This window comes from Mus musculus, chromosome 6 (assembly GCF_000001635.26).
Source record: "Mus musculus strain C57BL/6J chromosome 6, GRCm38.p6 C57BL/6J".
Taxonomy (NCBI): domain Eukaryota; kingdom Metazoa; phylum Chordata; class Mammalia; order Rodentia; family Muridae; genus Mus; species Mus musculus.
This window is the reverse complement of record NC_000072.6, coordinates 4,072,771-4,088,297: the sequence shown is the minus strand read 5'-3', so window position 1 is coordinate 4,088,297 and position 15,527 is coordinate 4,072,771. Positions and strand designations below refer to the sequence as shown.

Sequence of the window (15,527 nt, the reverse complement as noted above, 5' to 3'; positions counted from 1 at the left end):
TTGAATAATCAAAAAATGTTTCCTAAGACAAATGCAAGTTTATGGTTATGCAGCCAATGTAGTGACCCTGTGCCCTTGCTCAAACCCCCACACTTGTTTGGTGTGCCTCATTGTTCTGAAACTCTTAATAATTTTTGTCTTTGATCTTGTATCATGCAAATGAAGTCTAATGGCATAATATAACATGCTCATGTGCAAATGATATATTTGTAATAAGTGTTTTTATTGTTCTTCATTAATATGCTCTGGATTCTGATAGCCCTCTGACTCATCAAATTTTGCAAGATATTAAAAGCTACAAGGTGAAGATGGCATGTTTATGCTCGAGTATGAACACTTATAGTTCCCATAGTCACATGTTGTACTTGAATAAGAACTTGTGATAAAATCATCAAGGATCTTTGTTATATCCCCATACTCATCTCACATTCTGTATTAGTTGAATTGAAAATTATCACATAGCAATAGAAGCAAAGAAGGCGGAACTTAGACTCTTTCTTTCAGCCATCAAACCACAGTAAGCTGAGGGCAGAGTGTTAGTGCAATGTGTTTCTATTATGAAGTATAATGTGTGTAGTGAGGTGGTTCAGCAGCTAAGGGTACTTGCTGCATATGTAGCAGAGGATGGCTACATGCTCCATGGAAACAAGTATGAGGTATTTGTGTGTACGTTTTAAAAGCTCTAAGTAGGGTGGAGTGTTTAAAAGCTAAATATCACAGTTCTTTCCAGACTTAGATCAAATGCGTTAGGAAGCTGAGACTCCCCACTTCCCTACCCGGAAGTTCTACTGCAAGGATACATACATACATACATACATACACACACACACACACACACACACACACACACACACACACACATATATATATATATATATATATGTGTATATATATATATATTTTTTTTTAACTATTCCACTGGGCAGGATCAGGAAGGAAGAGGATTGATTTTCCTTTCCTGCTAAGAGGCTCAGACAGTAAGATGAGACTCTGTTTGAACAAAGTTTGCACTGACTTTCTCACCTCTGACTTTGGGTGAGCGGGAGTGCAAGGGAAAATCATGAAAGAGTCAACCATCATCCCGGCTAGGGAGGGGTAACTCTCCCAGGTTAAAGTTGGCACTAACATCAAAAAGTGCCATACTAAAAGTTCTGGATTAAGTAATGACCCAGAATAACAGGACTAGAGCCCCAGCAGCTGTCGCTGCCCTTCCGGAAGCCCCGCCCATTCCAGGCATTGTTCCTACCACGCCCCTCTTACCCAGTGCCCCAGAAGACGGAAAACTACATTTCCCAGAATGCAACTAGTAATCGCATTTCAGGACGCCTATATGTGTCCGAGTGACGACATAAACCGGCGCGGTGTTTAGACTTTACTGATGTCGTGGCGCTCTGAGGCAAAAAGTTGTTGCTCTTAGGAGCCCTGGGACTGAAGCCGAGGTCGGGTGACCCTGGCCCTTTCCTACTCACTCCTCCTTGCCCGCCTTTCCCTCTCCTGGCAGGATGAGGCGTGCAGGCCTGGGTAAGAACAGTGCTGAGGTTCGAAGTTTGGGGACCCTAGGACCTGCTGAGTCGGGAGCAGGGTTGTGGGAGGAGACTACCGGCCCTCTGTCAATGACTTTGGTGTTCAAAAGCGAGTTATTTGGGTTCTTTGGAGAAGGTTCTCTTCCTGTGTCCTAGTTCCGAACGGTTTCCTGAAGTTGTATTTAGACAAAAGTTTAAACCTATATGCTAGGTTGCACAGAGCGGTGAATTGGTTAGCATAAGTTTTTCTTTTTCTATGTGCTAGTTTGGGGAGTAACCCAATTTCCCAAGCCTTGCTGTTTCCTTTGCTTTACTCATTCTGGATCTTAACTTTTTTTTTTTTTTTTTAAGAAATGACATTTGGGGAGTAGTAAGCTTTAAGCCCACTAATAATGATGCGTTAGTTTGATAACCGTGAGTTACAAAGGTGAATTTACGTGTCCTTATTGTTAAAGTGCCTGTTATGAAAGGTCTGGGTCAAAGGCGAGTTACTTGGAACACTTCTGACCTAGACCTTGTCCCACTGCTAAGGCAGTAGATGTTGGTTTTGATGACTTAAATGGGTCAGGGGAAGGAATAGCTTAGTAATAACTGAAGTTCTTTCTCTATTAGCCATGTCTTAAAGAAGGAAGGGCAGAATGCTTGAAAAAAATGTGTGAAATATTAAAAAGGATGTTGCTGTTCTGGCAGACATTGGAATAGTAAAAAAAAAAATAGTTTTTAAAAATTTGAGGTGTTAAAGCCAGTGAATGGACAAACACTTAAAGTTAGGTATGAAAACTAAAGCCTCTTTTGCAACTCATAATTCACGGCTTGTTATGGGTTTTGATTATGTAAGAAGGAACACAATATTCATGACAGTGCAGAGACATGGTAGTAGTTTCAATAAGGTTGGTTATAGGAATAGAATGTGTGGACTTTAAAACCACTGAAAAATAAGGGCCTTGAATGGTGTCAGTAATATAGATTGACAGGGTTGTCAATAAGTAGTTGCATGTGAAGAAGTTGTAAATTTAGTTTTATGAATCCTTTCAGTCATTGAAAGAAATTAGTTCATCTCAAATAACCTAAAGAACTATTTTCAAACATGATTAGTCATATATGCCTACATTTTTCCAACACTAATAACAGCAGACATTTATTGTGACGCACCATGTGCTTCCCAAAGCTTTCAGGGTTACTGTGGAGCAGAAGATAAATTGCTGCGGAAGCAGATGACAAAGTACGATCCAAGGTGGTAACTTCATCCCAGTACAGGTTAAGTTCATCGGATAGTAAATGCAGTGGGGGCTTAATAATCCATGGCTCACGGTGGGCTTCCTGGAGCCGGAGAACCTGAAGGATGCTGGTGACTGTGAGGGTTGGGAGAAGTAAGTCCCAGATGAGAAGATGGCCAAACAAGATTCAGGGTAGTTATGAATGATGTATACAAGAGGTTGTGGTGATGAAGTCACTCTGAGTGAAGCTAGGACCCTGAGGCACCCGAACGATCTGACTATTCAAGGACTTTACATTCATCAGTAGGCCACTGGCCTATTGGAATTTTGTTTGTGCTGTACTGTTTTTAATACGTGCAGGTCAGGGATTTGACAGTAGGTTTCTATCTCTGACTTGTATTGTATGTTACAATTACTCAGAAAGATGTTAAATTAGATTTTCAATTAAATTAGAATCAGCAGGCAAGAGTCCCCTCCTAAGTCTTTTTGAAGTGCAGTGAAGAAGAGGGGTAATTATTTGTTTAAGTATGCTTATCACTTAAATTGGTGTTGAATTATGAAGACCTAAAAGTATCATTGTGTGCTGACCTGAATTTGAAATTTGAAATAATAGTGAGTCTGATAAGCATTTGTATGTAAAACCTGCCACCTTACACAGGAGCTGTTAAATGAATTGGCCTGCTTCAAGGAAGTAGCACTTTTCAGATGGCATCAGCTGGAAATGACCTTCAAGACTCGCCTTTCTACAGTTCATCATAGTAGTAATTAATTCTCACTGAAAAATTGGATCTCAGTTGGAATAGCAATTGTAGTATTTTATTTTACCTTAGTTGGTTTTGTTTTGTTTTTCTGTTTGGGGGTGGAAGATGATGTGAAGAAAGATCAAATTTGCAACTGCATTAAAATTTCTGGATCAAAAAAAGGAACATTTTGCTTTAAAAGAACAAAGTAGAAGAACTCTGAAATTAAGTATAAGATAGGCTAGAGAGTCAAAACAAAAGAAATAAATCAAAATAGCCATTAATTTTGGACAAATTAGTTAATGAAGTTGTCCAGTGATTAACTATCCAATCCAGAATTACTTAGTCACATTAAACAAGTTGAAGATCTTAAATCTTGTTAAGAGTTTGCAGAGATTATTTTAAGTGTTGATTTTAGTTGGTGAGCTGCGAAAAACAACTATGCCCTGTCCTCCAGCTTTTAATCTGTTTGAAAATATGTGTGGAGAAAGAGAGAGACCATGCCAGCCAGCAAGTGTGCAACTGTCCCCTCTCTTTGAAATATTTAACATTTTGTTATGGCTTTTGTGGTAAACGGAGAAATATAGGCGTCTGGTACATAGAAAGTGCTCATTAGGTGCAAGAGGCCAGAGAAGCAAAAGACATTCTGCTGTTGACAAAATTGGTTTACAGTAAAGGAAAAATGTCCTTTTTAGTTCATTTATAAGTATTTACTTAAGTATTGTTGTAGGGTGTGTGTGTACCTGTATGTTTATGGAGATCTAGGATGATAAATGAACACATTTAGTTTTTGCTTTTATACTTCAGTGTAGAGGTCAGTTTTGATGTTATATAGTCAGAGCTATAAAAATTCAAGAGTTTTGCTACTTCAATAAAATTAAATTGTGCTGTGCTTTGAAAGAGTTTCTTATTCACACGTAACCATTCTTCAGCTACTAGACTTACTGCTACCCACTCTCTCGGTTGTCACTATGATTGTTCTTACTATCATTGCTACTGCATTTGCTGTTTGAGCCTACGGTATCCTCTAGCTTTAAGGGTATCCCTTTCTTCTATCTTCCTAGGTTATTAGAGAATCTGCTTCCAGCCATGGACAATCTTGTCCCTTTAATACATACTACACACTTTTGTCACTTCCACTACATTAAAGTTGGTGCGCTTTGTTCTTCTGCGGTCCCAATATTAAAGCTTTCAGTTCTAGAGCCATCCAACAGGGTGGCCTCTCAACGGCTGACTGAGACCAAGGAGTCGTTCTGTTGAGAATCTCATATCTAGGAGGGCAGAAGCCAATTCAGTATCCTGCCGCGGCCATGTTTAATTTATTCTCTTGGTAATATGGGATGGTTTGGGTCTCCATTCTTTCATGATTGTTTATTCTAAGGGATCACTTTTCTTTACTCTGCAGCTTGTTTTCTTCCTTTACAAAGAAAATGATGCCATCGGGTTATTAACGCTTGGTGAAGTGCCCTCAGTGCCCAAGCATTTCTGTATGAATTTGTTGCCTAATGCTCACTGTACCTGTTGTTTCCCTGCAATTGCCAAGTACTGTAGTAGACAGTAATGGATTCTTCTATCTTCCACATCATCTCCAAGAGCGCAAGTTCTGTAAAAGTAAAAATAGATTAGACATATGGTAGTGTCTCAAACATTGGTTGGAAGATGAGTGAACTTCTTTAGACTCCCAGCTAATGGCCTCTACAAGCCATTGTGTCTATTCTCCAGGGTTTCACCTATGGCCCTCTCTTCCCTTTGTTCTTTGGTTTTCACCATTTGCTTATTATAGGAAAACATGCTAGGAAAATTCCGCCATCTTTCTGCCATGAGAACCCTTCCCCCACCAATTATCTTTCTCCCTCTCTTCTTAGAACCAAGTTTCTCTGATGGGTAGATGGTGCTATGTTTATGTCCTTTATTAAAACAAATTTCTAGTGTGCAACAAATGTCTTCCAAATATTCTTGTGTATCTGTGCCTGTTTTAGTGTTTTTTTAAGCAATCAGTAAATGATCAATAAATATTTATTGAAGAAAATGCATGCTCTACTTAAAAGAGGATGTGAAAAGAATTATTGTAATATCTGGTTCTGATTTTAATAGTTGATTTTAAGTGTTGCTATAGTAGATATATGTGGTCTGCAATGCGCTCAGAGGGTCTTTTTCAGCTTTTTTTTTAACTACTAAGGTTTAGACGTAGCTTCTGCTTTTGCAGTCCTACATGTGTGCCTCTGATCCTTGTAGGTGATGGAGCACCTCCTGGCAGCTATGGGAACTATGGCTATGCCAATACTGGTTATAATGCTTGTGAAGAAGAGAATGACAGACTCACTGAAAGTCTGAGAAGCAAAGTAACGGCTATAAAATCTGTAAGTACAGAACCAGTGCCATTCACATTGTAACTCATAGGTTTGAACTTAATGTCATCACAAGAAGGGATTCATTTCAGAATGGTGCACTGAGGTCAAAGTGCACCAAAAGTTCAGACCATTCATTAAATAAGTTAAAAGATACAGTATTCTTGCTAAATTTTTTTTCTCAAACCATACTTAGCAAAATCTAAAATGTACCATACATTATATGCCATAGGTCCAATGGTTCCAGGCATGCTTTCTGTATAATTTTAGGTTATAGGAAATGCTAACTTGTAATTTTCCCTACTTGTTGTTGTAGTAAAGAAAAAAATTTAGAATAATTAGTCTAGACTTACGATCAAAGAAATGACATATTTTGTAAGGAAAATATTAAATGTGTATGTGTGCATTTGACTTAGTCCTGTGGTACTTGTATGTTGTAAAATGTAAGGAATATACAGGTAAATACATTTATATAAGTAAAAGAGAAAATGTGCTAGAATAAGAGAACCAGAGAATGTTAACAAGTAGGTTGAATATTATAAAGAAAAGACGAGAGAAAATGTCACTGTTAAAAGAATGAGACATTTGAAATTTGTTTTCCAATAATTTCACTGGTCAGAGCATTGGGGAATCCAGTGAAGTAGCCCTTCCAGCATTTTCTGTTAGTGGCTTTCTCACTTCCATCTTTGATCCTCATTTGAATTTGGGTCTTCCCATGTTTCTTAAACATGGCCCTGACATTTATGTGTAGACCCATGGGAGAATCCTTGGACCTGTATCATTCCCCTTGATCTTCATAATGTTGTCACAGCTATTGGCAAAATTTCGTTGCAGCAGATCCTGCCCTCTCAGAAGTCTTTGGATTCTTCTGTTACTGCTCTGTGGATTTATTGCTCTCTCTACATGTTCTTCAGAGAATGGCCTGTCCTTCAGAGCTTCTCCCCGACACATCCAGAATGCATATGGGTTTACGGCCAGACAAATGAGAGTTCTCTTTTGTACTCTGCATACCACTGTGGCCCTATTCCATTTTTTTAAAAACTCAAACTGCTTTTGGTACTGTTGCCATCTTCCATCTTCCGGGAAGATGGCAGTACTGTATCTGCCCCTCCCCAGGCTTTCTCTCAGTACTACATCCAGTGTTAGCTCACTCCCTATAAAGCAAAGATCATTTGTGACACACATTCAGTGTAGTTCCTTCTCAGCAGGACTTGGTAAACTTCTGTTGAAGGAATTATACAAGATGGTTTTAAAAGTATGTGCCATTGGTTTTCCATGGCAATAAACATATTACACAGTTGTGCAGCATTCAATAGAAATTCACATTGTCTCATGTAATTGGTATTTAATATCAGTCTTTGGAAAGTTATATTCAGGTTGTACTCAAAATAGTGTTTTGATATATGGTATTATTTCCAAAGTCATCTTAACTAAAATGATTCAATCTATGGACCTAATAAGGTGGACTGTTAAAAAGTTAAGTTAAACAATGGGAAGGACATAGAATTGAATGTCTTAAACCACAAACAAGGGAGCAAATTCCTCCAGTTGATTAGGACAATTCTGTGTTAGAAGAAAGCTGTGATATCCTGGCGAGTTCTTTCCTTGGCACGAAGGTCATGCTCAGAGTAGTTGGGTAAATTGGGATCCTGCTTTATCATCTGAGCTGAGAAATTTGGGGGAAAACTTCATATCTTATTGCTATAATATTAATATAACTTCATAAAAGTATTATGTATGCTTTTCAAACAGACTAAATTTAGAAGAACCTTTATGGTTACACACAAAAAGTTTCCGTAATTGTATTTAGTCAAGTAAGTGTAAACCTTTGGTGACTTTGTTGTATAAGTTATGAAGTATGGTTTTGCAGAGCATCTATAATTAGTTATATTGTTGTTTGACATGCTCAGATTCTTTCAGTATAATTTTAGGTTATATATAACTTTTAAGGGAGTTCACAATTTATTATATTAAATCAAAAGTCTTTAAAAAATATTCTAGACTTAAATTCAAAGAAATGCCTTATTTTTAGGGGACTACTAAATGTGTATGTCTGCATTTGAACTGGTCATGTGAGTACTTGTATTTGCTAAAATATAAGAAAGAAATATACAGATGAATATTTTATATAACAGTAAATAAATAAATACACAGAGAGAGAGAGAAAGAGAGAGAGAGAAAAAATGATGCTGGAATAAGAGATACAGGAAGAGAATGTTGACACAGGGGGTGAATAATGTGCAGAAGACAAGAGAAAAAAATTGTTCATTGTTGGAAGGTGGGAAATTTTTCAACAATTTTACTGAACACAGTATCAGGAAAGAGTATATACTTCTAGAATACAGTTTCATCTGAGAAAAATAAATATGTGTAGTATGGCTTTGCTGCTTTTACTTTAGTACCTTTCAATACCTTCACATAAGCTGTAACGTATATGCTTTCTTCTTCATAGCTTTCCATTGAAATAGGCCATGAAGTTAAAAATCAAAACAAACTATTAGCTGAAATGGTAAGTCATTATGATTTTTAACTAAGAAAATTTCCCTGATGTTTTCAAAATTAGTCTGTTCACCAGGGATGATGAATTTCCTTTTTAAAAAACCTTCTTGCTGGGCAGTGGGGGTGCACACCCAGCACTTGGGAGGCAGAGGCAGAGGCAGGCAGATTTCTGAGTAGTTAGAGGCCAGTCTTGTCTACAGAATGAGTTCCAGGACAGTCAGGGCTACACAGAGAAACCCTGTCTTGAAAAACCAAAAATACCAAAAAACAACAAAAAACAACAACAAAAAACCCCCCAAAACAAAACAAAACAGAAAAAAACAAAATAAAACCAAAAAACATTCTTATTGACAAGTTTAATAGGATACATTTTGCATACTGCAATATTATGTTATTGCATTTTTCAAGCATTCCCTACAATGTATCTTGAGTACGTTCAACTCCCCTGGCTCCTTCTCTTACCACTCTCCCCAGTCCTCTCACTCTTTATCTTCATCCAGTTTAAAGCTAGACCCTGACATTGTACATCCTGATGGATTCCACTCCATTTTAATCTAATCAGTTTACAATTTCTATCAGATGTATTTTTCCATTGTTCTTGTCTAATATACAAGAAGTGAAGATTGAAGCCAGTGCATTTTATTTAACCCTGGATTTAAAGCACTGTTAAAGTCTGAAGGCTAATGGATATTTTGAGTGGTCTTAGAAATCGTAATAGGTAGACCACTAGTAATTTATCAACCAAGCAATCAAAAAACACTTTATATCCAACCAACTAAATGCTTTTCACTTAACAACCCCTTACTTCAGCTTTATTTCCTAAGGATTACTATTGAACAAATTCCTTGAACAATCTACTGAACAAATTTGAGTAGCCAGGGTCCCTTTATTTCTAGTCGTAAACAAGCTCAAGAGTGTGTGCCTTTTCTTCTCAGTCATTCATTTGGATACTCAGCTTCTCTAGACCTTCCTTTGTTTCTTTACATGTATTCAGAAATGACTATCTAAGAGCAAATATGACATTGAAAGCAGTGTTCTTTGAAAAAATGGATATTCCTGTTTCTCTCTTCAAATAAGCTCATTCAAAATCTCACGGAGAGGAGCCCAGGCGCGTGTATTTTATGAAAAAGCACCCCACGTGGTTCTGACACAGTGACTCCTGTGACAGAGCAAAGATTCAAGTGCCTGAGTGTGTGGAGACTAAACTATGCAGAGCCCCAATGTGCATTATCTCACATCGGTGTCTAGTCTGCTCATCTTAAAGGCTTTCCTGGCTTAATTTCAATTCTTTCTACTTGGTGCCTCGTCAACATTATAGTCTCTCTTTCTTTTTTTTTTTCTTTCTTTCTTTTCTTTCTTTCTTTTTTTTTTTTTTTTTTTTTAGACAGGGTTTCTCTGTGTAGCCCTGGCTGTCCTCGAACTCAGAAATCTGCCTGCCTCTGCCTCTCTTAACACTAGTAAATTTTACTGTTTTTCAAACTCACGTGTCTAAACAAAGGCTCTATTATCTTCTGTGCTAACCATATTAAATTTTAGATGAAGTCCTAGTATCTAAACACTCATACATTTGACCTTGGAAAAATAGTGCCTTAACAGAAAGTGGACAAAACCTTGTTTGATAGCACACAAATTATTCAACTTTATTGTTAATGGCTTTTCATTCATATGACTGGAATAAGAAAAAACTAAATCATTTGTGCTTTCCAATTATGCTAAAGAATGGAAAGAAATGGTTATTGGATAATGAAAGGGCCACGAGAGAACTGCTTTATTTTGCATGGAGCAATCAGGCTAATTTCCAAGCTAATAGATACTTGAATTGATTAAATGTACAGATTATCTTTACAAATACATACTAATAACAATATGTAAATTATTTGAGTGTGCATGTTTAGAATGTTAGAATTTATTTCATTTTCCTTATTTTCTCATAGGATTCACAATTTGATTCTACAACTGGATTTCTAGGTAAAACCATGGGAAGACTGAAGATTTTGTCCAGAGGGAGCCAAACAAAATTGCTATGCTATATGATGCTGTTTTCATTGTTTGTCTTTTTTGTCATTTATTGGATTATTAAACTGAGGTGATGGAAGTTAGTGTGGGCTTTGAATTTGTTGCATTTAATGTCTTGGGGTTCCTCTTTGATAGTCAGCATTGCAACATTCCTAATGGTCTTCTCCATTGAAGTTAGTGGAGTTTTCCTCTTTCAGAAATCATACTATAGCATATAATGCTTTGAATACTGTTCTTTAGTGACTCATTGTAACTCCCAGTCTCAGGGATATTGAGTTAGCCTGAAGTCAGCGTGGCTGTACCTATCTATGTTTTTCCAGGGTTTCCCAGACAGAGTAAATATGACTACCATACCTTGCTGTTCCATAAGTGTAACTTTCTAAAGCAAGTGGGAGAGCAGACGAATACCAGAGAAGCTGGGTCAGCCTTTGGGGGAGGTTGCATGATGGGAGAGAGCTCGCTTTCCTTTGTTTGATGTCATCCTTGTGATGGCATGCTCCTTTGCTGGGTACCATGTAGGGCCATTTTTTTCCCCCTGCAGTTTTCTTAATACATTTGTCACATGAATTCTTTGTACAAGGACTTCCTTCAGTAAAACTATTGACATATTTCTACTGGTGCCTAATCCACATCTGTATCAACATAGCTATTGTTTATATTAATGATAAATTCTGCTGACTTATTTTATAATAGTTTCTAATTTCTAGCTGTTTAGGTGGGCCATTTGATCATTATTTGTGTCAGAATAATGTGAAGTGAAGTGATTGCTAAGCTCTGACCAGAAAAAAGTGTCCAAGAAAATTAATTTCCTTTGTTTTACTATATGCTCAAAATAAGTACTGAAAATATTTAGGCTCTGAACCCAGAGGTCAGAGGATTGTTATTTAACTCCATTTTATTTGCTTAAAGAAATCAAAACACAAGGTAGATTTAAGTAATAAAGATAAAAGTACTAAAATATTGTAAAACATTCTGTATTGCTCTTACTTTAGAAATTTGCCTATTTCCAGGCTTAAAAAATACACTTTTATTAAAATATGTTTATAACTTCCTTAAGTGTTGTGTGTTCTTGGCATAAAATGTAATATCCCAAAAGCTCAGATTCCAAACAAAGTAAATTGTATCTTCTATCTTGGGTATCCTAAGTTTCTGGGCTAATATCCACTTATCAGTGAGTACATATTGTGTGAGTTCCTTTGTGGTTGGGTTACCTCACTCAGGATGATGCCCTCCAGGTCCATCCATTTGCCTAGGAATTTCATGAATTCATTGTTTTTAATAGCTGAGTAGTACTCCATTGTGTAAATGTACCACATTTTCTGTATCCATTCCTCTGTTGAGGGGCATCTGGGTTCTTTCCAGCTTCTGGCTATTATAAATAAGGCTGCTATGAACATAGTGGAGCATGTGTCCTTCATACCAGTTGGAACATCTTCTGGATATATGCCCAGGAGAGTTACTGCGGGATTCTCCTGATGCGGGAGACATCATCTTTTAAAACATGGTAATATAGAGTTTTAATTCATTGATTTACATTTTAAAGTAATATAATTATTTTTTCCGGAATTTTGTCAGTAATGAATGAGTAGTGGTAGAAGCAGATAATTTATTAGACTTTTGAATTATTTGGTAACCATTTGTTTTAGAGCACTCAAGATAAACTCTTCCTTTCAAGGAAACTAGACGAGTGTGAAATGCAATAGTGTGTTTCAGAAAAATTGTAATAAAGTGCATAGGATTCCTACAGATTTTATGCTTGGATGTTTAAAAGGCTTTTTAACATTTTAATTTCACACTTAAATATTGAGAGAGATTACAGGCTAGTTGCTGGTCTTTACACACACACACACACACACACACACACAACAATTATAAAATGTATGACAGTGGAGACGTTGGCTAGAGAGGTTCATACTGTTAGATTGAAACTCAATAATTAGTGGATTATCTTCTAGATTATTGCTTTAAAGACGAGCCAATTTCAGAGCAATATGTGCTAATCGGCTTCATTAAACTCTTTACTTTGCACTTATTTCTCCTGACTAAATAGTTTGGACTTAATTGTGTTACTTCTGCAATGGAGTTTTATATTTTTGTATTTCTTCTCTTGTGTATTACATCCTGACCACAATTTTCCCTTTCTCCCCACCTGCCATGTCCTTCCCCACCAAACAATCCCTCCTCCTCATTTTCCCTTCAGAAAAGGGCAGGCCTCCCAGGGATATCAATCAAACATGGCATATCAAGTTGCAATAAGACTATACACTTCCCCACAACCCAGTGGGGAAAATAAAGGATCCTAAAAGAATCAGAGAAAGAACTGCCCCCACTGTTAGGAGTCCCACAAAAAGACCAAACTATACAACCATAACATATTTGCAGAAGACTTTGGTCAGATCCATAGACACTCCCTGACTGTAGGTTTGCTCTAGGTGAGCTCCTATGAGCCCTAGTTAGTTGATTCTGTGGGTTTTCTTGTGGTGTCCTTGATCCTACCAGGGGGCTGGCTCCTACAATCCTTCCTTCTCCTCTTCTGCAGGATTCTCTCAAGCTCCACCTAATATTTGGCCGTGGGTCTCTGCATCTGTTTTTATCAGTTGCTGGATGAAGCTTCTCTGGTGACGATTATGTCTACAAGTGTAACAGAATATTAGTAGATGATATTATAATCGAATATAAATATATTATCATATATATTATATATAAATTATAGGAGATGGCCCCCTCAGGATCCATATCCTCTATTACTAGGAGTCTTAATTAGGGTCGCCCTCGTATATTTCTGGGTTTTTAACTCATCCCTGAGTACCGCCCCCCCACCCCCATTCCATTTGTCTCTGCCAGTATTCTCCCTCTATCCTCCCTGCACCTAGTACCTCCTGTTTCCATTTCCACCTGCTCTCAGTCCACCCATGATATCTATTTCCTCTTCCCAGGGAGATTTGTGCATGCCCATCCCTGCCTTGTGCCATCCTTGTTAATTATTGGGGCTGAATAAACTGCTTAATGGTAAAGTTTTATACTGCTGTTCCAGAGTACCCAAGTTCAGGTCCCAACACTCACATTAGCTCCAGGGAGGATCTGAAGTCACTGACTTCTAAGGGCACTTGTATTCATATTCACATTTCTATAACACAATTAAAAATAGCAAAAGTCTTAAAAATGCTTTTGTTGAATTAAAGAATAAAATCTTTGGCGTAACCTGTAAAGGGACCTTACATTGAATACCTATGGTTTCTGCCAAGTATTCAGTGCCATGATATATGCTAACACATGTTTAAGAAATAAGTTAATTATGGGTTAATAATTCCTGCTAGAGAGCATTATCTTTATTTTTCATCTCTTACTAAAATCCCAGTACTGAGCTTCAGGAAGTCATGTAATTGAAAGGTGATTTGGTCAATAAAATTAATTTGCTGAGTTTTGCTAAAATAAAATAGCTGAGTTTTAAATTTTGAATATTGGAGAATAACATAGCCATTAGGTTAATTGGAGTATGAATTTTTGCTAATTTAAATTTTTCCTATATTTTTTCTCATGTATAAAGCTGAGAGTGTGAGTAAAATTGAATGTCTTGTTTGTAGGGTCAAGAATGATGTGATTTAAGCCCACGGGCAGAATAAAGGAAGGAAACTTTTAATATTCTTCCTCTTCAATCAAAATTCACATATCAAGATCAATGACTACAGTGGCCCAAGTTGATCCTATAATTAATATACCTTGTTCCGGAAATCTTAGATTTTTTTCCTTTTAAAATTGCCCCCTTTTTTTGTCCTATTTCTAAATAATAAACTTAACTGCTGACCATAACTAAGTTATCTGCATTTTACTCAAAATCCAACAGTATTATGTGGGAACCACTTTCTATAGAGTTACTGGGTCCTCTCATTTGCTAGGGCATTTCAGTGGCACGCTGAAAGAGTTTATTTGGATGATTTAATGAGATCCATCACTGCTGTCAGCAGCTAGGCACTCTAGTCACCATGGCATCCATGGCTGGTTAGTAATTCAGTCATTCATTGGCATTTCCCCATCTATGGCAAATGGGAACCAGAGAAAATAGAAGCTTCCTTTATCAGGTTTCAGGGCAGGCGATCCATTAGTGAATCTGCGAAAGGAAAGTGATGAATACCAAAAACTTAAGAACTCTACTCTTTGTGTCTATCGTGAATTTTCTGATCTTAAAATTTCTATGAGATAATGGAACTCCGAATTTCAAACGATGCATTATTGAATGAGAATGTATTTTATAAAGTCAAAGTTCCGGCTTGCATCTCTTCACAGGTAAGATCAAAAGAGAACTGAGGACTAATTATTCAAGAGAGTACTCACAGATAGAATAAGGGATGAATATAGCTGAACTGCTGCTATTATAGCTCATTCTCAACCTTCTAACTACTGATTTTATCTGGGTAAATAAAAGCATAGCTCTTAAAGAAAACTGAGATGCCGGCTCACATAAGATAGACATACTCAGATGTACTAACATGGCTAAGGAGAGTACACAGGCCTCAGCCATACACAGAGAACAAATAGGCAATTAAAGAATGCTCAAAATGTGATAGTCTTCCCTAGGGAAAAGCAAACCAGTGGGTTATAAAATACCAAATGCTACACGCGTGCATACACACACACATACATGACTCCCCCCAAAATATACCTATGAGTAACATACAGACTGAGCTGAAGTGTGTGTGTGTGTGTGTGTGTGTGTGTGTGTGTGTGTGTGTGTTCATGTACATGAGTGTTTGAAAGGGCAAGAAGCTGGTATATGCAAGGCTTTGTAAACTGGAAAGAGATTTAGGGAATTATGCAATTACATTATAATCTTAAAAGAGTTTGTTAAAAGATTGAAATCCCAATGTCACGGACCTGCTATTATGCACTGCAAAGCCCTACACACAAGCTAAGAGAGGTTATTGTATGTCTTTGCTAGGTTGTCACTATTTTCCTCTGTTATTTGTCATCATGGAAGAAGTTATTTGAAGGACCATCTCTTTTTGTTGAGAGCACTGAGCTTGAAATACAGTTGAAATATGTCCTGATTCATTGAGTCCCTTTCTCTTCAGCTCCATCAGCCACTCATAAAGCTGTGTCACTTTAAACTTCAAGTATGTATACTATGGAAAACCAACTGTTTTCTTTCTAGAGTTCTCCATTGTTTACATTGAATTCAGATGTGTT

General features: G+C 37.2%; 1 protein-coding gene and 1 long non-coding RNA gene across 3 annotated transcripts; both read left to right on the top strand.

Annotated features, from left to right (window-relative positions):
- The first annotated feature begins 1,299 nt into the window (after positions 1-1,299).
- Positions 1,300-11,399, top strand: Bet1 (Bet1 golgi vesicular membrane trafficking protein). Of its 2 annotated transcripts, NM_009748.3 has the most exons (4): positions 1,368-1,521; positions 5,716-5,840; positions 8,281-8,337; positions 10,262-11,399. In NM_009748.3, the coding sequence occupies exons 1-4, from the start codon at positions 1,503-1,505 to the stop codon at positions 10,415-10,417; spliced, it is 357 nt and encodes a 118-aa protein (NP_033878.1). In that variant the 5' UTR covers positions 1,368-1,502; the 3' UTR covers positions 10,418-11,399. The 2 variants fall into 2 exon arrangements, with proteins under 2 accessions (XP_006505034.1, NP_033878.1); XM_006504971.3 differs by lacking the exons at positions 8,281-8,337; positions 10,262-11,399 and adding an exon at positions 6,663-8,074 and having other exon boundaries at positions 1,300-1,521.
- A 328-nt stretch (positions 11,400-11,727) lies between these two features.
- Gm38760 lies at positions 11,728-14,153 on the top strand. The gene is made up of 2 exons (XR_868765.1): positions 11,728-11,847; positions 13,928-14,153. It is a non-coding gene; the product is annotated as a predicted gene, 38760 (long non-coding RNA).
- Positions 14,154-15,527: the final 1,374 nt, after the last annotated feature.

What these genes read in the sequence shown, in the direction of transcription:
- Bet1 (NM_009748.3), top strand. An exon ending in AAGTAACGGCTATAAAATCT is followed by an intron (nt 5,841 to 8,280) that starts GTAAGTACAGAA and finishes TCTTCTTCATAG; the next exon opens with CTTTCCATTGAAATAGGCCA. An exon ending in ACAAACTATTAGCTGAAATG is followed by an intron (nt 8,338 to 10,261) that starts GTAAGTCATTAT and finishes ATTTTCTCATAG; the next exon opens with GATTCACAATTTGATTCTAC.